The following is a 24,752-nucleotide window of genomic DNA, read 5'->3' on the forward strand; positions in this document are numbered from 1 at the left end:
CGGTTCCTCTGTTGTCCGAAATGGATGTGTGAAGTTGTTCATATAGGTGTGTATCACTTTGTTTTATATATTTGTCTAAATTTTGTTTCTTTCATTCCAGAACAAACAGGTCAAAACTGTGAAGAAACTATCTTTGGCTGTTGTCCTGATGGTAAGACGCCGGCACAGGGAATTAATGATGCCGGATGTCCAAGTAAGTTGAACTATAGAGTATACACACCAGACATACGAAGTATAAGGAAGTATGGGCAATTTTGTTTCAGAACCCTCAACCAAATACCTGTTTTCCATTTATTTAGAACTTTCTGGTTAATTTCTGTTTGGGCTGTTAGTCAGTTACAAACAAATGGGATGTTTTTAATTCGTCTACTGGAATCTTGATCATGCATATATAAATCAATAACCAAAACTGGTGGAATAATATGTCCGTAAATTCTCGGTTTCTGCAATAACTTTTTACCTCATTCTAGAGGGTCAAAATAGAACAATAAGGTTGACTTATTCTCACGCATGACTATAGTAATGCATGTGAAGCGAAAATTATGGTGTCAACCAAGAAATTGAACGTTCGTTATTTTTATGATGCACCCAGGCAGTAATATTCTATGTCAGGTCCTGAGATTGACATGCAAAAAGACAGTTTGGCGAAGCTTGTTAATCAGAACAGACAAAATTTTATTTGCTGGCAAAATACATTAAAGCTTTAACCATTCTATCAGAGCTAAGTTGCTGTACTTGCTGTCTGTAGACAAGAAAATTTTTGATTCCAAATGATTTAAAGGTGAATTTCTGTGTATATTTGATATGGTAGGTTCCTGTGAGTGCAATCCTCTGGGATCATACCAGGCGACCTGTGACCCACAAACGAGACAGTGTTCGTGTAAACCAGGCGTTGGTGGATTGAAATGTGATCGTTGTGAACCAGGATTCTGGGATTTCAGGGGGATACAAGGTGGTAACAGTGGATGTAGACGTAAGTATGGAAAAAAAGTATCCAGGGGGTACACAGTGGTGACAATGGATGTCAACACAATATGGAAAAAAGTTCCTAGTGTATTTTTGACATTACCATGATGAATTGTAAACCCTGTAAAATATCATGGATCTGACATAAAAGGATCTTTTCCTTTATTTTTGTTTTTGAGTAATAAATAAGTGAATATGTCTCGTATGAAGGTCTCTTAGAACAAGTAGACATCATGATATTCATTTCATGTGAAAATTATAGCAAATGAGCTGTTACATACCTGAAGACTGATTTCATTCAGGGGAGAAGTGCAAATTTAATTTTTATGATGAGTATATCCAGTGAAGCGCCCTCTAGTGGTGGTCAATTTCAACCATGTGATAAACTGTTTTCCAGAATCAGTTTGGCATATTTGTTACTAAGCTGTAACTAACAAAGACACTTGACTTGTTTTCCATACCTACAGCATGTAGTTGTTCACGTGCTGGCTCTGTCCGAGATGACTGTGAACAGATGACTGGTAAATGTGTATGTAAAAATACTGTCATGGGAATGAAATGTGATATCTGTCCAGTCAACCAACATATGGGACCAACAGGATGCCGAGATGGTAAGTCTGGTTTTCATTGCAAGGTTTAAGGATATAGAAACTGATTTTTTCTTTAAGTGGCCATATGGATGAGGATTGGGTATTTATTTTAGGTTTTTTAATCTATAAAACAATTTTATCATGGCTTCCTACTTGAAAAGTCAATATGACACAACATATGCCAAGTCCTTGTTTGTATCTCAATAAATTGCAAAAAATTAGCATACGTGTAAAATGTTTGTTATTGTACGTACGATAGTAAACTTTTTACACACATTTTAGCTTTTTACAAAGTATTGAATTACAAACACACACTTGATCTATGTTGTTTCACATTGATTTTTCAAGTTGGAAGCCATGATAAACTTGTTTTATAAATTAAAAATCCAAAACAAATACCAAATCCTTGTGTATATGGCCATTTGAAAGGCCTAGTAGTCTATGTGTCCTGGACTACTGCTAATTTAGTAGTCTAGATATGTTTAGTAGTCTATGTGCCCTGGACTACTGCTAATTTGGTAGTCTAGATACAATGTTTAGTAGTCTATGTGTCCTGGACTACTGCTAATTTGGTAGTCTAGATACAATGTTTAGTAGTCTATGTGTCCTGGACTACTGCTAATTTGGTAGTTTAGATACAATGTTTAGTAGTCTGTGTCCTGGACTACTGCTTATTTGGTAGTCTAGATACAATGTTTAGTAGTCTATGTGTCCTGGACTACTGCTAATTTGGTAGTCTAGATACAATGTTTAGTAGTCTATGTGTCCTGGACTACTGCTAATTTGGTAGTCTAGATATGATGTTTAGTAGTCTATGTGCCCTGGACTACTGCTAATTTGGTTGTCTAGATACAATTGTTTAGTAGTCTATGTGTTCTGGACTACTGCTAATTTGGTAGTATAGATACAATGTTTAGTAGTCTATGTGTCCTGGACTACTGCTAATTTGGTAGTATAGAGTCTGATACAATATTTAGTAGTCTGTGTGCCCTGGACTACTGCTAATTTGGTAGTCTAGATTCAATGTTTAGTAGTCTGTGTGCCCTGACTACTGTGTTTGAGCCCTGTCTATTCAGAACATAATTTGAGTAATTCATTGGTGTGTTCTTTTGCCAGTTGATGAGCCAACAAAAGAGACAGGCATGGCATGCCATGAATTACAGTGTAGTTATGGTGCAATCTGTGAAGTGACAGAAGATGGAACAGCACAGTGTAGTTGTCCTGCGATATGCCCAGCACTTTACTCACCAGTGTGTGGAACAGACAGTCAGACATATGGTAATGATTGCCAAATGGCTGCATTTGCATGTAGGATACAGGAAGATATACAAGTAGCTAGTACAGGACCATGTGAGAGTAAGTATTATGTAATATTTTGGATTCTATCATGTATGGTTTGTACATTAAGGGTGGATGGGACTGTCTTTATCTGTCAATTTTGATGTCTATGTTTGTGTATTATTTGGAGAGAGAGAGAGAGAGAGAGAGAGAGAGAGAGAGAGAGAGAGAGAGAGAGAGAGAGAGAGAGAGAGAGAGAGAGAGAGAGAGAGAGAGAGAGAGAGAGAGAGAGAGAGAGAGAGAGAGAGAGAGAGAGAGAGAGAGAGAGAGAGAGAGAGAGAGAGAGAGAGAGAGAGAGAGAGAGAGAGAGAGAGAGAGAGAGAGAGTCTCCACGTGTATGTGTGTGTGTGGGGGGGGGGGGGGGGTTTGAACATTAATTCTGATGCCTGGATGTTGTCTTTACAGCTTCAATAGTTACTCCAACTATACCCATTGGTGGATGTACTCTATCACGTCATGGCTGCTGCCCAGATGGTGTTACTGTTGCTAAGGGACCAGAAGGACAAGGTTGCCCAGGTAATGATATCATTTGAGGAACAGTAGTATTACATAATGTTTTCACAATGTTATCATTGAGATATATCATAAAATATCACTAGCAAAGTACAGAATAAGATGTTTATTTACATTTTGTCATCTTTGCAATGTTAATACTGGTAGTAGAGCCTTACGATTGTCTTGTTTGGAAGTTTATTTTCCGGACCTTGTACATGTGCGATGAGTAACAAATGATTGGTGTATTTCTTAAACAGCTGGAATGTTTGGGTGTAGTAGAAATCCCTGTCTACATGGCGGTACCTGTCAAAACCAGGATATTGAGCCAGGATATATGTGCCAGTGTCCTGCTGGAAAAGGTGGACCAATTTGTAATATCGGTAAGTGTGGAAAGTTAAGTTGCAAACGCGAAACCCATAAGTTACATTGAAAACATTTAGTGCCAAGGCAAGCTAACTGAGTGATTTTGGTTAAATGTTGATGAGACAGGCATTGCCTTTTCTCAAATTATGACAATGGTATATGACGCACAGCTCGTATTGGGTGATGATTATGTGAGATGTGAAAACTATAGACTGTAGTTGAATTTATTTCAGGGCTGGATTTACTTTAGCTGAATACACACAAACATTTGTAGTCTCCAATGGGCAAACCACGTAAAGGACTACTACATTGCGGCCCATCCGTGTGTCCATTACCACCTGTATCTGAGACATGTATAGTTCCGATTTCAACCAAACCTAGCACAAATGTCAGATACTATAGTCGGCATATGCGTGTCTCTTTGTTTTGCAAGCTTTGTAATAATAGCTGAGTGGCGGCCATATTTGTTGCAAAAATTCAAATTTTGACCACTAACTGTAGAAGCTTAATAGATAGAGACCTCATTTGAGAGTCTACATTTGTATTTTCTGTAATAAACTTTCTAATGAGACCACAACCTTTTACCTGGACCTCTACGTTCGATGTCAAATAACCAAAAGTATTTGAAGTGTACATGTGACATGCATGGACCAATTTCAAGCAAACTTGGCACAACTTAAGAGCTACACTGATGTGAATGGCATGGTCAGCTATAGCATCATGTCCTAGAAAACATAGACACAGTAATAACAGACTTGCAACTAACAAAATATATGTATACAGTAACAGCAGACTTACACTACAACAATAGCATATACATGTAAGTTTAAACATTGTCACAGTTTAATACTGATGCTGTCAATCAGATAAGTCTTTTACAAGTACTGTCTAATGTCCCCTTGCACTCTCTGCCAAATAAGCCTTTGCAAAATTTGCCATGGTGGTGCTCTACTTCCTGTCTGTGTGTACTTTGGGGGTATACATGGTATAGGTTACTCAGTTAATCATAGAGCACTGCTGCTTTCCTCAATGTCTGAACAATATGAACAACATCCCTAATTTACACTTCTACAGAATACCAAGCTCTTAAGAAACAGTACTATGAGGTGATGATGCCTCCGATTTGAGCGAGGGCGCTGTATTCTCAATTTCCTGTTTGCAGTCTGGAATGGCCGAGTAAAGTGCTCTCGATACGTTCTAAATTTCCACTTTTGCCAAATTTGTCATGCCCAAAAATAACTACAACCACAGTAATGAATGAAAAGTTTCGGTTTTTGTGTTTCAGATGTAGCTTTCTTCCTACCCTCATTTTCTGGCTCATCATACATCGCTTTCTTGAAGATGAAAGGATTCTTCAGTGTTGACATAGAGTTGGAGTTCCGTGCTCTCAGTCACAATGGTCTTATATTGTTCAATGGTCAGAGGGAAGATGGAAAAGGAGACTTCTTGTCGATAGCAGTAAAAGAAAGCTTTGTGGAAATGAGGTATGAATTAGGATTTGAATTGGGTGTTTATATGAGAATTTTAATCGATAAAACAACTTTACTATGTTTTTCTACTTGAAAAAACCATGTGAAATAACGTATATCAAATCCTTGTTTGTAACTCAATAAATTGCAAAAAGTGTAAAAAGTTTGTTATTGTATGTACAATAACAAACATTTTACACTTTTTTAGTATTTTGTCATAGATTTTATGTGTGTGAGTGTTATCAGTGCCTGTATTTTGGTTGTCTAATTTGTGAGGTGAGATGTAAAAAACACCATGCTGATTTAATGAAACTCTGTAGTCTCTTTAGTTTGGTAGTAATTATATCTGCAAGCATACCATATGTTTAGTACAGTTGATAAAATGACTTAGACTTATGTTGTCTTGATGTAGAATAACCAGGGTATAAAGCCTGCATTTTTTGTTCAGACACTTGCAAAAAACTTGCTTGCATGTGGTATATTATTCCTTCACTTGCTGGCTTTCATAGAGATAGTAAAGTTGTATGTTGATTTCTTCTCCATCCAAATATGACTGGTAGTGGAGCCTTCGGTTTACTAAGATAGATGCAAACTAAATTGATGTTTTTCAATGTGGTAGATTACACAAGTGGGTGATAGCTGTTTCTCTGTTGTGCAATTCTAATCACCCTATGCATGATCAAGACAGTGTAAACATTGGAAGTCCCAAAACAGCACTGCGAGTTCATGGAACTCTAAATAAACTAGTTTTCAGCGACGCCACCCTACTGAGACTGTAATTAAACCAACGTCCATTCAATAGCTTATCACTGTTGTATCAACATGCTGTGACAATAGTTTTAGTTTGTGTCTATCTTAGTAAACTGAAGCCTCAAGTACCAGAGTAACATGCCTTTCTGTCTTTTACTGAGTTTGTGTACAGTTTTATATCGTTTGATGTCTTATTCACTTGTTTCAACTTAGGTATGATTTGGGATCTGGAGCAGCCATGATAAAAAGTACCGTGCCCATACAACTGAATCGCTGGCATAAAGTCAAAGCATCTCGTACCAAACGTGATGGTAAACTTAGCGTTGACGATGAGCTAGACGTCATTGGATTTAGCCCACCGAAATTGAGCGGTCTGAATGTTGAGCAGGACTTGTTTGTTGGCAATGTGCCAGATATTGAGGAAGAGTAAGTAGACATTTTCTTCATAATTTAACAACTTATGGTATTACATAATCAAAAATACAATTCTTTCAGTTTTGTAAACTTGATTCAAACAGAGTATGATGACCCATATTGTTCTTCATCTAGCTTAGAAAATGCAAGTGACATAAGGGGTCTTTGACTTGTCAGGCCCCTTAATCTACTAGTATTTCCCATACCATCTGTAGCAATACTGTAAACGTAGATATTTTCGCCACTAAAAATTTTTGCGATTATACAGTCTTCAGCTAGTTCTCAAAGACTAATTTGTATGAATTGCTAAGCCAGGTACACTGATTATAAACAGAGGCATTTTAACCACTATTTATTTCTGCATTTTTGTTTTCCAGTGAATTAAGTGAAAATGACTCTTGAGCGAAAATTTCCATTGTTGAATTGCATGTCTTAACTTTCATATCCATTTTTACCATAAAGGGGTATTTTTCACTTGATAAGGTTTACAGGAGAAATGAAGTTGCTTTGAAATTGGTATTTCACTCATGGGACATGTTTTTATTACACAAAGATAAACACAATTCAACTCTAGACTAACAATAACAGAGACACAACAAACACAGCAGGATCCTTTGCCCAATCACATTGAACACTGATAAGCATTGCTATTCTTTCACAGTGCAGCAGAAACAGGCTTCTAATGAAAACATTACACATTGACTTGATGATTTTAATGGCTTCAATTGTTTACTTTTCAACTGATAATCAACATGCAAACTTATCTACTTCTGCATCCTCACTCTGCACAGCACTGCCATGATTGTTTCTTTTGCATTTCAAGTTGTCTATTTGTGTGTAAAAACATTGTCTCATGAGTGAAACACCAAGTCATCTTTATTTCTCCTGTCAATGTCTCAAAAATGTCTTGTGTCTCTCCTAATAGTATATCTTGTTGTTTTAATACCTAGAGTATATCGTAGAGTTGGCGTTGATAATGGTTTCATTGGTTGTCTCAAGTCACTTATGGTTAATGAGATAGAGTACAATCTAAACTACCCTGGTCCTGATGTGTTATATGGCCGTCAAGTAGGAGAATGTGGTGAAAATCCATGCACTGCTGAGCCATGCAAGAATGGAGGTGTCTGTGTTGCCTCTGATGCTGAATCATTCCAGTGTACATGTGTTGAACCTTTTACTGGTGAGTGGGCAGAGAAACTAGAGCCAGGGGGTAGGGACGGGGGTGGGGGTAGCGATGGGGTAGGGGTTGGGGTAGGGGTAAAGGTGGTGCTTTATGGTAAAGTTACAAAGCAGATAACGTATGAAGAATTGACTATAGTTGTTTGTTTTGGCACTGGATTTATTGTAGCTTAATCATGCAAAAGTTTTTCCCACAGAACTAAGTCTCACTAACATACTTTCTGAGTTGTCATATTTCTGTATTCTGCTGTTGTTAAAAGCATCAGCAACAGTTGTACTGAATATGGCAGGCTGAACAAATGAGATATTTAATCAATAAACCACCCACCCCCTGGGGATGGTATACCAAGTGGTTTTGACCAGTGAACGAAATATATGCATGAGCAATAGCAACTGCATATATTGAGTTCACTGGACAGGATGAAACCGACTGGTATACCATCTCCAGGGAGGTGGTTTATTGCTATTATGTTATACCAGTATATTGAAAAATATTGAAGTCGGATGCAGCAGATGACTAAGTGAACTAAAAGTAGTATTTGTCAACATCACAACTTGGACGTGTGCCAATATTTAGAATAGTTAGTTAGATGTCTAGACCAATCAGATCTCTCGATTTACGCCATCAATATACTGGTATTATATAATTACAGGTAATATCTTACTTCACCTTGTTGTTCAAGTTGTTCCAGAAGAAAAGTGTAATTGTATGTAATCGTCATGGCTCCACTGATAAGATAACATGAATGGGAGAACCCCGGGATTGAAACCCAGGCCTTTAACACTTTGATGCATTCCTATACTTAGGTCCACTATGTGGTGACATGTTTGTTGACCCATGTGAGGGTAACATGTGTGTTGAAGGAAGCACATGCAAAGAACTACCAGAAGGTGGATATATGTGTCAATGTCCTCTGGGTAAAGAAGGTGAACTATGTGACATGGACATACATGTACCAAGTAAGTAATTGTAGTATTATGTACATTTAGATATTACACCTCATGAAAACCAGATTTACAACTACCGACACCAGACCGTTGACAAATAGAACCTCTTACAGAGAAAGTAAACAACTAAATTGGATTAATATCACTTGTCACAGCATGTAGGAAGTACAGAGAATTCTATTACATTTCATCATTTTGATAATAACAAATTTAATTTTCATAGAGAAATTGCTGCATTGTTCACTGTAGGCATTTCAGTTTGATTGATCCCACAAAGTTAGGGGGTCTTTTATATCCCCTATCTCTCCATAAATTAAAGCTACTTCAAATGCTTTTAAAGGTACTGCTCAGATTAGGGTTCAAATATAGGTTTGAAAAACAGTTGTCCAGCAGAGTTATTGAAAAAAGTTGGTCTGGAACAAAATAACATAATCCTTATGCTCCACTGATAAGATAACAAAAATGTGAGAACCTGGAAGTGAAACCTTGGCCTTTAACTGATAAGATAACACTAATGTGAGAACCTGGGAATGAATCACAGGCCTTTAACTGATAAGATAACACTAATGTGAGAACCTGGGAGTAAAACCTTGGCCTTTAACTGATAAGATAACACTAATGTGAGAACCTGACAATGAAACACAGGCCTTTAACTGATAAGATAACACTAATGTGAGAACCTGGGAATGAAACATAGGTCTTTCGGATAGTGTGATTTCAATCAAGAGAGAATTTTCACTGTGTAATCATACTTGTATGTTAATGTATTAATATTAGTGAAATCCCAGGTTTAGTTTGTATGTTGTATTTATGTATGTTTATGTGTTTGTTTGTTTGCTTGTTTTATAGCCCCTCAGCCTGGTCCTACACCGGAAACTACAGCATGTGAGTTTATGTATTTGCTTGTTTGTTTTATAGCCCCTGGTCCTATACCAGAAACTCCAGCATGTGTGTTTATTTGTTTGTTTGTTTTATAACCCCTGGTCCTACACCATAAACTCCAGCATGTGTGTTTATGTGTTTGTTTGTTTGTTTGTTTTATAGCCCCTGATCCTACACCAGAAACTCCAGCATGTGCGTTTATGTATTTGTTTGTTTGTTTTATAGCCCCTGGTCCTACACCAGAAACTCCAGCATGTGTGTTTATGTATTTGTTTGTTTTGTTTTATAGCCCCCTGGTCCTACACCAGAAACTCCAGCATGTGTGTTTATGTATTTGTTTGTTTGTTTTATAGCCCCTGGTCCTACACCGGAAACTCCAGCATGTGAGTTTATGTATTTGTTTGTTTGTTTGTTTTATAGCCCCTGGTCCTATACCAGAAACTCCAGCATGTGTGTTTATTTGTTTGTTTGTTTTATAACCCCTGGTCCTACACCAGAAACTCCAGCATGTGTGTTTATGTGTTTGTTTTTTTGTTTGTTTTATAGCCCCTGGTCCTACACCAGAAACTCCAGCATGTGTGTTTTTGTATTTGTTTGTTTGTTTTATAGCCCCTGGTCCTACACCAGAAACTCCAGCATGTGTGTTTTTGTATTTGTTTGTTTTGTTTTATAGCCCCCTGGTCCTACACCAGAAACTCCAGCATGTGTGTTTATGTGTTTGTTTGTTTGTTTTATAGCCCCTGGTCCTATACCAGAAACTCCAGCATGTGTGTTTTTGTGTTTGTTAGTTTGTTTTATAGCCCCTGGTCCTACACCAGAAACTCCAGCATGTGAGTTTATGTATTTGTTTGTTTGTTTTATAGCCCCTGGTCCTACACCAGAAGCTCCAGGAGTTATTATTATACCCAAATTCAATGGTGACTCATTCTTAGAAAGACCAGGATTGAATGGCATATTTGTTCAGCAAATCAAAATCACTGTTACATTCCTTGCCTCATCACCCAGTGGAATGGTGTTTTACAATGGCCAACTGATGGATGGAAAAGGAGATTTCATTTCATTGAACCTAGTAGATCAGTACTTGGAGTTCCGCTATGACCTTGGATCAGGACCAGCTGAAATCAGGTAACTATGGAAAATAGCAAGTTTTAGTTAAAGGGGCACAAGCTGAGTTTATACATGTATTGGCATAATTTTTGCTACATAGTGAAAAGGTACTCACAGTATTCTACTTACTGAAGCATACATGATCTTCTTTTCCCTAGGGGGTATTTTTTTGTACACAACTAAGTACAAGTTGGTCCTCTTTCTCCCTAGGGGTATTTGTTTGTACACAACTAAGGGCAAGTCACTCCTCTTTCTCGTGATGGGTATTTGTTTGTACACAACTAAGTACTAGTCACTCCTCTTTCTCATCATGGGTTTTTGTTTGTACACAACTGAGTATAATTTGGGAAAAAATAGATTTTTAATTATCACTTGCAGTTGACTGAATTCAAACCTGGTATTATGATATAACTTATAAATGATCCAGTGATGTCATTTATGTACATATCAAAAAATGTTGAGGAAATCCCAACTACATGTATGCAATCAATGTCAGAAGACAATCGTAATGTTATAGAAGACATGCATTGATATGACTGTTATTCTGTTGTAGTTGTAACTGACGTTTTATGTCTGTATGACTACAAAACTTCTATACCCTGTCCCAGCTTGTGCCCATTTTAACAAAAATGACTGACTCTATCAAATTAATATAACAGGTATTTTACCATGATAAACCAGATGTACAGTATATTTGCGTTAAAGCCCTCTGTAGGTCACTTGTATTTTCCTTGGCTGAACGAAGAAAAATATTGGGGATAACATCTACTTCTTTTTCTCTCTATTAGGAGTAACGAACGTGTGACTCTAAATGAATGGCACATGGTCAGTGTGATGAGGGACGGTAGAGATGGAGAAATGGTTATTGACGATCAAATACCAGTGACTGGACAATCACAGGTTAGTTTGATACACCTTGCACTGGAAACTCCCAACTTGTCCAATATTTGTTATTAGGTACCAGCAAGACCTCTTCCCTACCAAGCTTTATGCGGGATCTAACTTGTCCAATATCTGTGATTTGTTTTAGGGTACTCTTAGTCAACTCAACCTTAAACATTCCTTATTCCTTGGTGGAAGTGATGATTACAGTAAATTTGCAAGGAAAGCTGGTATAACTGATGGTCTAGTTGGTGCTATCCAACAGGTAAGTAAAATGCAGAAAACATTGCATGTGTTATTTTCCAGGATGCTCCCCTTGTACATTTTGAGAAGGTAGATGAATAACTGTTGCTATGTTTTCAAATGGAAATTCATCTGTAAAATTGCTCTTTGTGATTGGCTGATCCTGTCTACTGACACTCTGTGATTGGCTGATCCTGTCTACTGACACTCTGTGATTGGCTGATCCTGTCTACTGATACTCTGTGATTGACTGATCCTGTCTACTGATACTCTGTGATTGGCTGATCCTGTCTACTGACACGCTGTGATTGGCTGATCCTGTCTACTGATACTCCGTGATTGGATGATCCTGTCTACTGACACGCCGTGATTGGCTGATCCTGTCTACTGATACTCTGTGATTGGCTGATCCTGTCTACTGACACTCTGTGATTGGCTTATCCAGTCTACTGATACTCTGTGATTGGCTGATCCTGCCTACTGATACTCTGTGATTGGCTGATCCTGTCTACTGACACTCTGTGATTGGCTGATCTTGTCTACTGATACTGATACATGTTGGAATGTTCCTGACATCATTTGACACATTGGGTAGATTTAAAATCCAGTAAGAATTTACTGCCAACACTTCATGAAAGTCGTGTATTGAATACATTTTCCCAATAACGCATTGAGAGGACATAGTCACAATCATCCTAGTAAAGGTTCTAAGCTAGTCAAAATTGTTAATGAGGTGTTTAACAGAATACAACTGAGAAAATGAACAATTTGGCTACAAAAGCATCAGAAAAAGTGCCCTAAGATTTTTCAGGTAAAATGTTTTCTTCTACTTTTGTTTGCAGTTTAGTGCTGGCAATGTTGAAATTGAAGACCTGACAGAAGATGCCATTCGTGGTGTTGAAGTGACCAATTATGATGCCCATCCTTGTAACAACAACCCATGTCAAAATAATGGTACTTGTAAGCCAATGAAGAGTATGTTTGTATGTCGCTGCGTAGAGGGTTATGAAGGAGAGATCTGTGATCAAGGTAAGCTGTGAGTGTTGGGATATGAAGGGGGCATCTGTGATCAAGGTAAGCTGTGGGTCCACCCTGGATAGTTTAGGGACTAATAGAATCCTACACCCCAATGGGCTCAGATGAAATATCTCAGATGAGATGGGAAATTTGTCTCCTACTATCTGAAGGCAAGTATGAAGCAAAACTTCTGTAACAAAAGATATTTCATCTTAGATTATTGTGATTATTTGTCTCATGTCCTCTTTATTTTGACAAAAATACTGTTGCTATTAACCTCCCTAACCATAATCTCATCACTTTTTGCAGTCACTCACCCAGAAGAAAAGTACACATTTTTGTTTCAAATATGTATTCAAATATAGATTGTAGCCTGTATAGTTAAGTAGGTCTACTGTGTCTGGATAATAGAGTTAGTATTCCATTTGTACACGAAGACATTCATCAGAGAAATTGTTGTCGATTACTCGTACATTCGACACTGGCTATCCAGCCTTCAGTTTACTAAGATAGGCACAAAGTAAATCTATTGTTCATCAGTGTGGTAAATTACACAAGTGGGTGATAGCAGTTCCTCTGTTGTGTGATTCTAATCACCCTGTGATCAAGATAGTGTAAACATTGGAAGTCCCAAAACAGTACACTGCAAGTTTATGGAACTCTAAATAAACTAGTTTTCAGATATGCCACCCTACTGAGACTATAATTAAACCAATGTCCATTCAATAGCTTATCACTGTTGTATCAACATGTTGTGACAATAGTTTTAGTTTGTGTCTATCTTAAAAAACTGATGTCTCAACGACCAGGTAATAACATGTTTGTTGTTGTTTGTTTGTTTGTTTGTTCAGTTGAGGAGGTTGTTCTGACTGAGCCACCAGATCCTGTAGTTAATGTTGATGATCCAGTAATGTTCAAAGGCAACAGTTTCTATGGTTACTCCAACATGATTGAAAGAGAGTAAGTATTTTGTCTTATTTTATAAATTCACTATCATTATGAGGCAATATTTCTCACAGTTCCAAATGTCTTTTTAGCACTTCTGAGCAAACATTGTAACCATTGCCTATGATCAAAAAAGTCGGTAGTCAATTAAAACTGGCTGTGAAGGTGCCGCCAAGTATTCTCCTCGTCAAATTATCAATTTAATATAAAGTTGCTCACAGCCACACATGGCCACAACACATTCAAGTCTCTACTGAGAACTGTACAAGAAGAACATTCCAGTATGTACTGTTTACATGTAGCAGATGGTTTGAAGACTAAAATGATGTAGGCTTGGTGTTTCACTCATGAGACATTACAGCTAAAACACCAAGCCTACATCATTTTAGCTCTATAATTGGTTCTGTTTAATTTTAATTCTAGTTCGAAATATCCTTAAAGACCCTTTTTAGCATGTGTATGGTTTTACTGATGAGACAATGTACACTAGCACTATTTATTATGGGGAGTAAGTATTGTTAACATTTACTTTGTGTTTGGTTTGTGATCTAGACAAAAAGCTCAGCGAACAAATAACTTTGAGATGAGTTTCCGTACGTTAGAACCCAATGGACTATTATTATGGAATGGTGTAGCAGAGGGTAAAGCAGGGGACTTCATAGCCATAGCAATTACTGAGGGAAAACCCGAGTTTTCATTTAATCTGGGTTCTGGTCCCGTAACTATCTCATCACAACAAGTTGTTAATGATGATGAATGGCACACAGTTGTAGTCACGAGGTAAGTGATAACAAACTAATAAACAACTACAACAGCAGCAGATAAATTGTCAGAAAGCTAACACAGGCAAAAACTAGAACTACTAAGTGGCCATATGGATAAGGATTGGGGTATTTATTTTGGATTTTTTAATCTATAAAAAAACTTACTATAATATTTTTCTACTTGGAAATGCCATGTAAAAGAACATACACCAAGTCCATGTTTGACACTCAATAAATTGCAAAAAACTAAAGTGTGTTATTGTACGTACAATAACAAACATTTTTACATACAATGTTTTGCAATTTATTGAGTTACAAACAAGAACTTGATGTACATTCTTTCAGGTTATATTTCCAAGTAGATGAATGTAGTAGAGTTGTTTTATTAATTAAAATTCCCAGATAGATGCCTAATTCTCATCCATATGGCCACTTTAATTACAAGTGGTGTTTACATATACTTCAATTAATTACAAGTGGTGTGTATGTATGCTTCAGTAAATATAACACTGCAAATGTCTTTTAAATATGTAGAAAATATTATGCCTCAAAATGTATAAAGACAGATTGTGACCCTTTAAACCACTGATTACACATTCAAGTTCACTTCTTCCACTTTGCATTTTAAAACAGACTCGTTTCAAACAAATTACTTGTCCTTCTTCAGTGTCCAGACTCGATCCAAATAAGGACTAGTGATTTGTTTGCAACAGGTTGGGTTCGAAATCCTCAGTGGAAGTAGAGAACTTGTGTTAGTCATAGTACTTCCATGATAGTGTAATTCCATGGCCAAATTTTATATGGGATAACAGTGGTCAGTTTCATCTTGTTCCTGTCCTCAAATACAGAGTTAAATTTGCAATGTTGATATTTGCAGGACTTTGAGAGAAGGAAAAATAGAAGTTGATGGTGAAGATCCACAGACTGGTCAGACAAAACGTGGTACAACTCAACTTGATATCATAGGAACATTATACATTGGTAAGTTTAACCAATATAGCATTCTGATGGCTTACATGTACGTATGTATGTATGTATGTACGTATGTATGTATGTATGTATGTATGGATGGATGGATGGATGGATGGATGGATGGATGGATGTATGGCTGGCGGGCTGGATGGGTGGGTGGATGGATGGATGGATGCAGTGACAGGTAAGTATGTGATCTCGCAGAAAAGGGTTTCTTTCAAGAAACTTCTATTTTCATGTTATGTGTATATGCATGTGTGTATGTATCTATTCTATGCATGTGACTAAGATAAAGGCATCTCACTGGCGAGAAAATTGATCAATGCAGTATTTGTAGCAAAGCATTATAGACTAAAATCCAACAACTAAAGAAGTTACAAGTTGAAACTCAGAGTTTTACACTTGTGCGATGTTCAGACAACTTATACAGCTTGTCAAGGACTTGGTTCGTATAAAATGTTGGTAATTTACATTGTATTACTCTGATAATTAAGCCTTTGGTTTTCTAAGATAGACACAATCTTAAGCTATTGTCGCAAGATGTTGGTACAACTTTGATAAGCTATTGAATGGACATTGGTTTAATTATAGTCTCAGTAGGTAGTTGTCTCCGAAAACTAGTTTATTTAGAGTTCCTTGAATGTGCAGTGTTGTTTTGGGACTTCCAAAGTTTACACTGTCTTGATCACAGGGTGATTACAGTTGTATAACAAAGGAACTGCAATCACCCACTTGTGTAATCTACCACATTGAAGAACAATAGATTTAGTTTGTGCCTATCTTAGTAAACTGAAGGCTGGATTACCACTGAGTGTAAATACATACTCACACACTTTATATGAACTACGGCAATGACTAGCTTGATCAGTTGTCTGAAGATATCAAAAACATGGAACTCTGAGTTGTAACTTATAACTTTGTAATTCGGTCTTAGTATGTGTATCTATACATGTACCTGTCCATTTACACGTGTGTGTGTGTGTGTGTGTGTGTGTGTGTGTGTGTGTGTGTGTGTGTGTGTGTGTGTGTGTGTGTGTGTGTGTGTGTGTGTGTGTGTGTGTGTGTGTGTGTGTGTGTGTGTGTGTGTGTGTGTGTGTGTGCGTGCGTGCGTGCGTATATTCATGTTGTATACATACTTACCGTTACTGTTTCAACAATGTTTCAGGTGGATCCAACAATGTACCAGGAAGTCTCTCAGCAGGATTTTCATCAAAATTTAAAGGCTGTATTAAGGACGTCAAGATAAATGACAAAGCTCTTCATTTGTTCTACAATGCTAAGGATGCACAGCCAGACTCATTCTGTCCAGATGCCTAGCTTCCTCTCACCGATGTCAGTATTTACTATACTTTTGTTTAAAAACCAGGAGACGAAAAAGAGAAAAAAAAACTTGTGACTAGACAATCACCAAGTGATAATCACATGGTGCTGACCTTGAAAAAATGAACAATGTCTGGTGACCATCGCAAAGTTCTAAGAGACAGAAGAAGAAACAAGAAAAATGTTATCACATATTTGACTGTCAGGAGGACTTCAGAGCCTTAGGAAATACCACTGCAGAAACTGAGTGTACAGTTTATTTGGATAGAGACAAACGTAAACTGTTGGTGTTCAATGTGGTAGACTACACAAGTAGGTGCAAGCAGTGCCTTTGTTTTTACAGATATATTTCCCCATGTAATTGTAAGCAATGTATGCTGCAAGATCATGCAAGTCATTAGAAATTCTACCTTATTGTGAATACAGTGTTCATTCAATAGCATATATCAGCATGTCACTATAATAATTATAGTTTGTGTCACTTATCTTTGTAAGCTGTAAACTCAGTTACTGCTGTTGTTATACCTTCAGAGTCTCAGTTACGATACAACTGATAATGTTAGAGATTATTGTTTCTAACAACCGAGTCTTAAAGTGGTCATATGGATGAGGATTGAGTATTTATTAAACAATTTATTCATAGCTTCCTACTTGAAAAATCAATATGAAACAACGGTAGACCAAGTCCTTATTTGTAACTGAATACATTATAAAAGATTAGATTAAGCTTTTTTCAATGTATTGCGTTACAAACACAGACATGGTCAATGTTATTTCACATTGATTTTTTCAAGTAGGAAGCCATGATGAAACCGTTTATAAATTAAAAATCCAAAATAAATACCCACTTGTTATCCATATGACCTCTTCTTAACAGTGATATTTACCTGACCAACCTCAGCTTCCAACCTCATGTAACAAATATTTTCATGTCATATATATATATTATAACGTTATCATATAAACATTGTACATAACAGCTTATTTGAAGTGGTGGTGCTATAGTTTAGAGTTTTATTGTTATTATTTTTATTATTATTATTATTATTTGTATTTATCTCGTCCTACATAGGACGGGTCAGGATACAAACCGAATGAAGGATTTTTAGAAAAAAAAACTGTTTTTAGTCTAACCATTTTATAATGTTGGGGAGTCTTATACTCTGATAAAATTATTGTACACGTGCGGGTTTAGTGATGGAGAACACAGCATAGATGTGTATCTCACTTTCTACTCTCTGTGGTAAGTTTTAGCAGAATCCGAGAAAGTGAATTTTTTTATAATTAAACTCCGTAGAATGGAGATAACAAGAGAACTATGATGTTATTCTTCGATATTGTTGTAATTTATTAACTAATAAGCTTACAGATATCTGGCTGTAAGTTTCGTTATAAGGTAGATGAGGTCACCATGCCCTGTCTGACGAGATGTAGTGATATAGAGTTATAATATTGATAATTTTAACCTCTCGCATCTGGCTATTTTGTATTACGTGTACCATATTCACAGACCAGATGGTTTCAAGTTATCAAATTCAAAGCATGGCAACTTAGCGTGACTAGTCAGCATTTGAGAAAACATCTTCTAGAAACGAGATTACTCATTCAAAATATCTGTGGTCATGTGCACAGTATGTACTGTAAACCTAAATATTTTTGCTGCTGGAAAATTTCGTGATTTCACAGTCTTCAGCTAGTTCTCAAAGACTAAATTTTACTAATTACCAGACTTGTGTTCATATACAAGAAGGTGTAATCACTACTGTTGTTGCTCATTTGTTTTTCCAGCGATAATAATTTCCAGGTTTCCAGTATTGTGGTTGACATGTTTGTGTATCATATTGTAATATGTTAACCAATGGTAGTATACTTTGTACCTGTTATAAACTAAATGTTGTAATAACAGGCTGTAAATCAAAGTTTATCTATGAGATTACAGAAAGATGGATAATTAGTGAGTTGTCAAAGTGTACTAGGTATAGAGACAGTGACAGTCATTTACCAAACGATCGCACAATATCGCACAAGCTCAGTAAGTGAACATCGATCGTTTAGGACAAAACCTCTCCCCCTAAACGAATGTTCACAAGTACAACATTGCACGTTTATATATGATGTAAGCCATGATGAAAATTGTAGGGGTCACACTACTACTATTGATGCAATTTAGAAACATGGTAAACATGCATTTCCAACCTTTAGAACTTGTTACTGAGATGGTGGTAAATACATTAATACTAACCGGAAATCCAGCACTGTGTATCACATTAGTAGTAAATTTTTAGTAACTTATCAACATCTCAGTTGTAAATACAGAAGGCGTGAACATTTTTGAAAATTTGGTTAGAAATGCGAAAATGAAGTTCAGCAATTGCAATGATGTCAGACCCCTCCGAAGTTTGCTTATTGAGCTTGTGTGACATTGCGCAATCATCCCTTATATGTATGTGTTCATGGAATGACGAGAATATCATCAACATCTGTATAATTGCACCAGAGTGAAATTCTGGGTCATAACATTGCTCAGTCATGATATTTTGAAAATAATAATGCAGAAGATTTATGTAGGTTTCTTTTTACAACAATCTGTTGTTGATCTCTGTTTATTTGCCGAGTTTGACAAATCACTTTGTTATCAGAATTGTTCTAAAACTCTAAAGTGGTCTTATCAGTATGCAAAATAATATCAATGGTGAAACATCACTGTGTTGATTCCTGCTTAGATTGTTACAAAGAAAAGTGACCAAGGTTCAAAATGCTTACTCTGGTGTAATGATATTGTTGTGTTTTGACAGATTATTTGAAATATCTTTAATGTGTACACAACCTGTCCAGGGGTTGCGTTGAATTCTTCCTGAATACCCAAATTGTAGGTGGTTCAGAGAGAGAAAACGATATGTAGTATTGTTGATGAAAAAAAACTTCTGTGTAGCTGTATTAATATTGCTACTCACACAGACAGAACTTTTGTAAGATACATCGTGACGTTTCGCCCTCACCGGCCTCCTCTCACAGGTAGGGGTTGGCCGATGTGTGAGGGCGCCCCGTCACGGCATACCTTACAGACTAAGGCAGAACATTTCTGAGAAGAAACCAAATTTTCACTGGTATCCCATTGGCTTTGTTATCGGTGTACTGCAATGGTTTGACATCATGGGTCTAGCTAGAGACGTGTGAATCAAGTCCGTGTTACACAGCTGGGATCTCCGTCATGATGTTGCAGTTGAGTCTTCGCTGATGTACACGTAGAATTACTGTATCTGAAATAAGACATTCCTTTTTATTATGAGATCTGTAAGTTTTGTCATAGTAGACACTTCATACTATACTGTACAGAGACAGTAGTGTCATAAGACAGTAGTTAAGAATATTCAAAATATCAACAAAAAAGTAAAGATGTATTCGATTAGATTAATGTACATCTGTAATTGTCTTACTGTAAGTGTAGATTTATACACCATGTATTAAGATCAGGTTTTCCAGTATTGGGGAAACGTTTGTGGGGTTTTTCTGTAGGGAAATACAGAGATCTGTTAAGTGTCGATTTCAGCTTTAGTTTGTTTAGCATGCTTTAAATGCAAGCATTATCACTCAGATTGCTTCATTTTGTGGTATTATGGTGGCAGCTATTAACCTTTGATACAAACACAATATCCGTTTTCTGGTCAGCTTCTGTTCAGAGTGATGAGTTAGTTGTAAACTTGTGATTTAGATGCAGTTATGGTCAGACCATCTGAACAAAATGACACTTATAGTTTATACTGAGCTTTGTAAATTGGTGATTCAGATGGTGGCCATAATCAGACCATCTGGACAGAATGAGATCTCTTACAGTTCATTTTATGCTTTGTAAATTGGTGATTTAGATGGTGGCCATGATCAGACCATCTGGACAGAATGAGATCTCTTACAGTTCATTTCATGCTTTGTAAATCGGTGATTCAGATGGTAGCCATCTGGACAGGACCAGACATTCTGAAGGACAAACCATGTGTAAATTCAAACAGACAACATTTCGAAGAGCTGTGAATTCATTCATAGAGCCATTAATAGCAGGTGATTAAATTAGGCATTTTGTTCACACCTAACAGAAAATTAGAAAGACAACTGCAAATTCAACCCGACTCAGGATATACTAATAGCCCAATTATTTGTAAATGTTATACCTACATGTCACAATTTGTCAACTCATAGCTTTTACCCCAAATGATCGGGAATCACAGTTCAAGACACTCAAAAAAAAACCATGGTAACTCTGCTGTATACAATGATAACATCACAACTTAGTCTGCAATAATGAAAACCTCACAACACTCAGTCTATGCAAGAAAGAAAAAATTGAAATCACCAAAGTAAGAAACTTTTATTTCAATCAACTACCTTATTTTATTTATCAACAGGTTTTTTCCCGATAATTTTAGCAGCTTGGTTTTAAATTGTAAGAATGAATATATTTTAACTATTAGTGGTGTTTTATATTCAACCCGGCTAGAATCAGGCAGTGTTTTGTACTTTTTTATTGTATAGCATCTTGTGAACATTGTCAAAACGAATTTATATAGTTCTTATTTGCCAAAGGCACAGACATATTTTTAGATCATTCTGAAGTATGTGTGACACTTCTACAAGTTTTATACATATGCATGTATTGTCATTTGTGTCGCATAATTGCCATAAAACGTGTAACAATGTGGAATGTACCTCAAATAATTAAAGGAATTAAAAAGAATTGGCCTGTACTTGCGCAAGAAAAATATTGCCCATGTCTTTTGAAATCGAGCAAACAGTCTTTGTCAATCTTTGAAATATTGTTTCCTGAATATGTTCCGATATTCTTACAGCTAAAATGATGTAGGCTTGGTGTTTCACTCATGAGACATTATGTTTTTGACACACAGCGCTAGACATATTTCAACTCTAGATAACAATAACAGGGACACAATAAACACAGCAGGTTATATCTTTACCCAATCACATTGAACAGTGATAAGCATTGCTATTCTTTCACAGTGCAGCAAAAACAGGCTTCTAATGAAAACATTATACATGGACGTCATGATTTTATGGCTTCAATTTATTTTCTAACTGATAATCAACATTTCAACTTGACTACTTCTACATCCTCACTGTGCATGGCACCTATGTAATTGTTTCTTTTGCATTGGAAGTTGTCTGAGGGTGTGTAATAAATGTCATGTTGCATGAGTGAAACACCAAGCCTACATCATTTTAGCTATAAACTTTGTTAGACTGTGTTCTTGAAAGAAAATTTGTAGTTTTACAGACAACTTGGGACAAACCTTCATATGTGACTCTGTAGATCTGCAACAACTTGGTATTTTTTTGAAATTTGTCACAAAGGGTGCATTCATCATTTTACTACATCTTGTTTGACCAAACTTTCATAGCATGGTACTGTTTTTTGGGGGTTTTTCCATTATAAGCATGTACAAATTAGACGGGCCTCATTTTTTGTTGAAATGTAACAGCTTGACCCATTCTGATTCAAGTTATGTTTTTTGTTTTTACTGTGTTGGTAAGATAATGTATCAATTAATTATTCATTATGCTGTCTTGCATAGCACCATCCTAGCAGTACAGATTACCACATTCAAGCTTACAAAACAGTTTTTTGATTTGCTTAGACGCATCAGACACAAGTTTTTCACCTGCAAGCATTTGAGGAGTTGGGAATCCAACCCTGTAAGATTTTTAGCCTTAGTTGCGGCACATACCAATCTTTACCGATCTTGATTTCATTACATTATATATTAATCACTAGCAACAAGTACGGAGAGGTATGATCAATTAGTTTAACCTCCTTACCTCTGTACACATGCAACAGCTATGCCTTTCTCACTCTTCCAAAGTCTAAATTTGATTTTTTGTTACCTGTCGAGTATATTGTAGCTGTTTTATGTACTGCCCAGGTACCAATTAATTGGGAGTTTGTTCCCCCTACAAATATTTACAATTTTGATATTGTACAACTTTGAGCATATTGTAAAGCTTCCATTTACTTGCACCATGTTTTCAGCTTCATTTTAATCATTTTATGAAGAAAAATTGTCACTTTGATGTGTACTTAATAGTGACATGTGTACACGCACTATGTATTGCCAAGTATAATATTGCTCAAGTCACCATATTTGAATTCATTTCTGATATTTTGAAATACTGAAAACTGATTGTTTTAAATACTTTTTAATAAGCGGTGTCTGGTGACTTTTTAAGTCAGTTCTTTCAATGCATTCTGTGTGACTATTGTAATATTGTAACTGGACTTCAATAATAAACCTACCCACATTCCTTATAATTGGGTTGCTATGTGTATTGTTTTTGTGTTGCTATGTGTTTAGGTTTGTGTGTTGTGAAATGGCATGTGGCTGCAGTGTATACGACAGTATGGTTGATGGTAACATATTGTTCATGGTTCCAAGAAGCAAGTGTGTAACTAACGCTACAATCATGCAACTAAAATGGGCAGAAACACAGCTATCGATCTGAAATATTGACTCAGTACGTAATCACAGAATCAACCCATCCAGGCCCTGGGTCTGTATGGTATTACTTGATTGGGTGCACTCTCACTTCCGTCTCTAATTGTGACGAGTTTTAAATTTTCGTTTTTCTTTATTCATGAGGCTATGAAACTGAAAGTTTCGGGTATCAGATAGAATCACTGGCAAGGCAGACGCCCATCAGTAAGGGGTACTGTTCCTAGAAGTTAATAGGGGGACTGCAAGCTCTGCCATCATCTCTGGTACTTTGCAAGGTTTTTTTTGTTCAAACATATGCCGAAAGTTACCGAGTTTCCAGTGATTTGCTAATCGGGAACCATCAGTTTTTGCTTTCCACATCAACATCTCTACAGGTGCCAATAATGTCAGAGCAATAAAAATCCTAATTTTGTTTACATTTTTTAATAATGTATGATATGAAAATGAAACTATCATTCTAAATGAAAAAAGTAAACACACGGATGTGTTGCGAGTTGTAAGAAATCTTGAAGGTAAGTTTATAATGAAAGATGGCATTTTCTATTAATTTTTCTATTAATTTTTTCCGAAATATTCATTTTAATTTTTCAAAAAACACTCTAAATTACGTGTTTGACATTATGAAACGTAAAAGAGATGAATAGGTTTTGCCGCGGGCACGTTATTATCGGTTATACACAAAAAAGTCGCATTTTTCAACTATTACGCAATAATGCGTTTTTGCTGTCCAAATGGCCCCAATTTCGCCTTTTTTGACCTTTGTGAAGAAATCGACTTTTGGCACTGTATACTGCCCTCTACAGTTGACCTATCGTTATAAATGCATAAATTAAAGTGTTGCGAGTTGTAAGAAATCTTGAAGTTAAGTTTATAACAAAAGATGGCATTTTTTATTAATTTTTCTATTAATTTTTTCAGAATTATTCATTTTAATTTTTCAAAAAACACTCTAAATTACGTGTTTGACATTATGAAACGTAAAAGAGATGAATTGGTTTGGCCGCGGACACGTTATTATCGGTTAAACACAAAAAAGTCGCATTTTTCAACTATTACGCAATAATGCGTTTTTGCTGTCCAAACGGCCCCAATTTCGCCTTTTTTGACCTTTGTGAAGAAATCGACTTTTGGCATTGTATACTGCCCTCTACAGTTGACCTATCATTATAAATGCATAAATTAAAGTGTTGCGAGTTGTAAGAAATCTTGAAGTTAAGTTTATAACAAAAGATGGCATTTTTTATTAATTTTTCTATTAATTTTTTCAGAATTATTCATTTTAATTTTTCAAAAAACACTCTAAATTACGTGTTTGACATTATGAAACGTAAAAGAGATGAATTGGTTTGGCCGCGGACACGTTATTATCGGTTAAACACAAAAAAGTCGCATTTTTCAACTATTACGCAATAATGCGTTTTTGCTGTCCAAACGGCCCCAATTTCGCCTTTTTTGACCTTTGTGAAGAAATCGACTTTTGGCATTGTATACTGCCCTCTACAGTTGACCTATCATTATAAATGCATAAATTAAAGTGTTGCGAGTTGTAAGAAATCTTGAAGTTAAGTTTATAACAAAAGATGGCATTTTTTATTAATTTTTCTATTA

General features: G+C 36.3%; 1 protein-coding gene across 2 annotated transcripts in view; it reads left to right on the forward strand.

The window, feature by feature from the left end:
* LOC144451665 (agrin-like) overlaps positions 1 to 22,944 on the forward strand; it is a 75,913-nt gene extending 52,969 nt beyond the window's left edge. The window contains exons 12-31 of one of the 2 annotated variants that reach the window (XM_078142559.1): positions 101 to 193; positions 812 to 973; positions 1,434 to 1,577; positions 2,673 to 2,912; positions 3,300 to 3,410; positions 3,647 to 3,769; positions 5,038 to 5,236; positions 6,185 to 6,397; positions 7,336 to 7,565; positions 8,372 to 8,524; positions 9,362 to 9,397; positions 9,748 to 9,777; positions 10,258 to 10,519; positions 11,290 to 11,401; positions 11,532 to 11,648; positions 12,469 to 12,655; positions 13,495 to 13,603; positions 14,141 to 14,368; positions 15,230 to 15,333; positions 16,490 to 22,944. In XM_078142559.1, coding sequence (XP_077998685.1) covers positions 101 to 193; positions 812 to 973; positions 1,434 to 1,577; positions 2,673 to 2,912; positions 3,300 to 3,410; positions 3,647 to 3,769; positions 5,038 to 5,236; positions 6,185 to 6,397; positions 7,336 to 7,565; positions 8,372 to 8,524; positions 9,362 to 9,397; positions 9,748 to 9,777; positions 10,258 to 10,519; positions 11,290 to 11,401; positions 11,532 to 11,648; positions 12,469 to 12,655; positions 13,495 to 13,603; positions 14,141 to 14,368; positions 15,230 to 15,333; positions 16,490 to 16,641 — 3,005 coding nt within the window. In that variant the 3' untranslated portion in view covers positions 16,642 to 22,944. The remainder of the gene's footprint in view (positions 1 to 100; positions 194 to 811; positions 974 to 1,433; positions 1,578 to 2,672; positions 2,913 to 3,299; positions 3,411 to 3,646; positions 3,770 to 5,037; positions 5,237 to 6,184; positions 6,398 to 7,335; positions 7,566 to 8,371; positions 8,525 to 9,361; positions 9,398 to 9,747; positions 9,778 to 10,257; positions 10,520 to 11,289; positions 11,402 to 11,531; positions 11,649 to 12,468; positions 12,656 to 13,494; positions 13,604 to 14,140; positions 14,369 to 15,229; positions 15,334 to 16,489) is intronic. The other variant, XM_078142560.1, reaches the window with a different exon arrangement.
* Positions 22,945 to 24,752: the final 1,808 nt, after the last annotated feature.

The sequence above is a fragment of the Glandiceps talaboti genome, chromosome 21 (genome assembly GCF_964340395.1).
Source record: "Glandiceps talaboti chromosome 21, keGlaTala1.1, whole genome shotgun sequence".
NCBI classification, from domain to species: domain Eukaryota; kingdom Metazoa; phylum Hemichordata; class Enteropneusta; family Spengelidae; genus Glandiceps; species Glandiceps talaboti.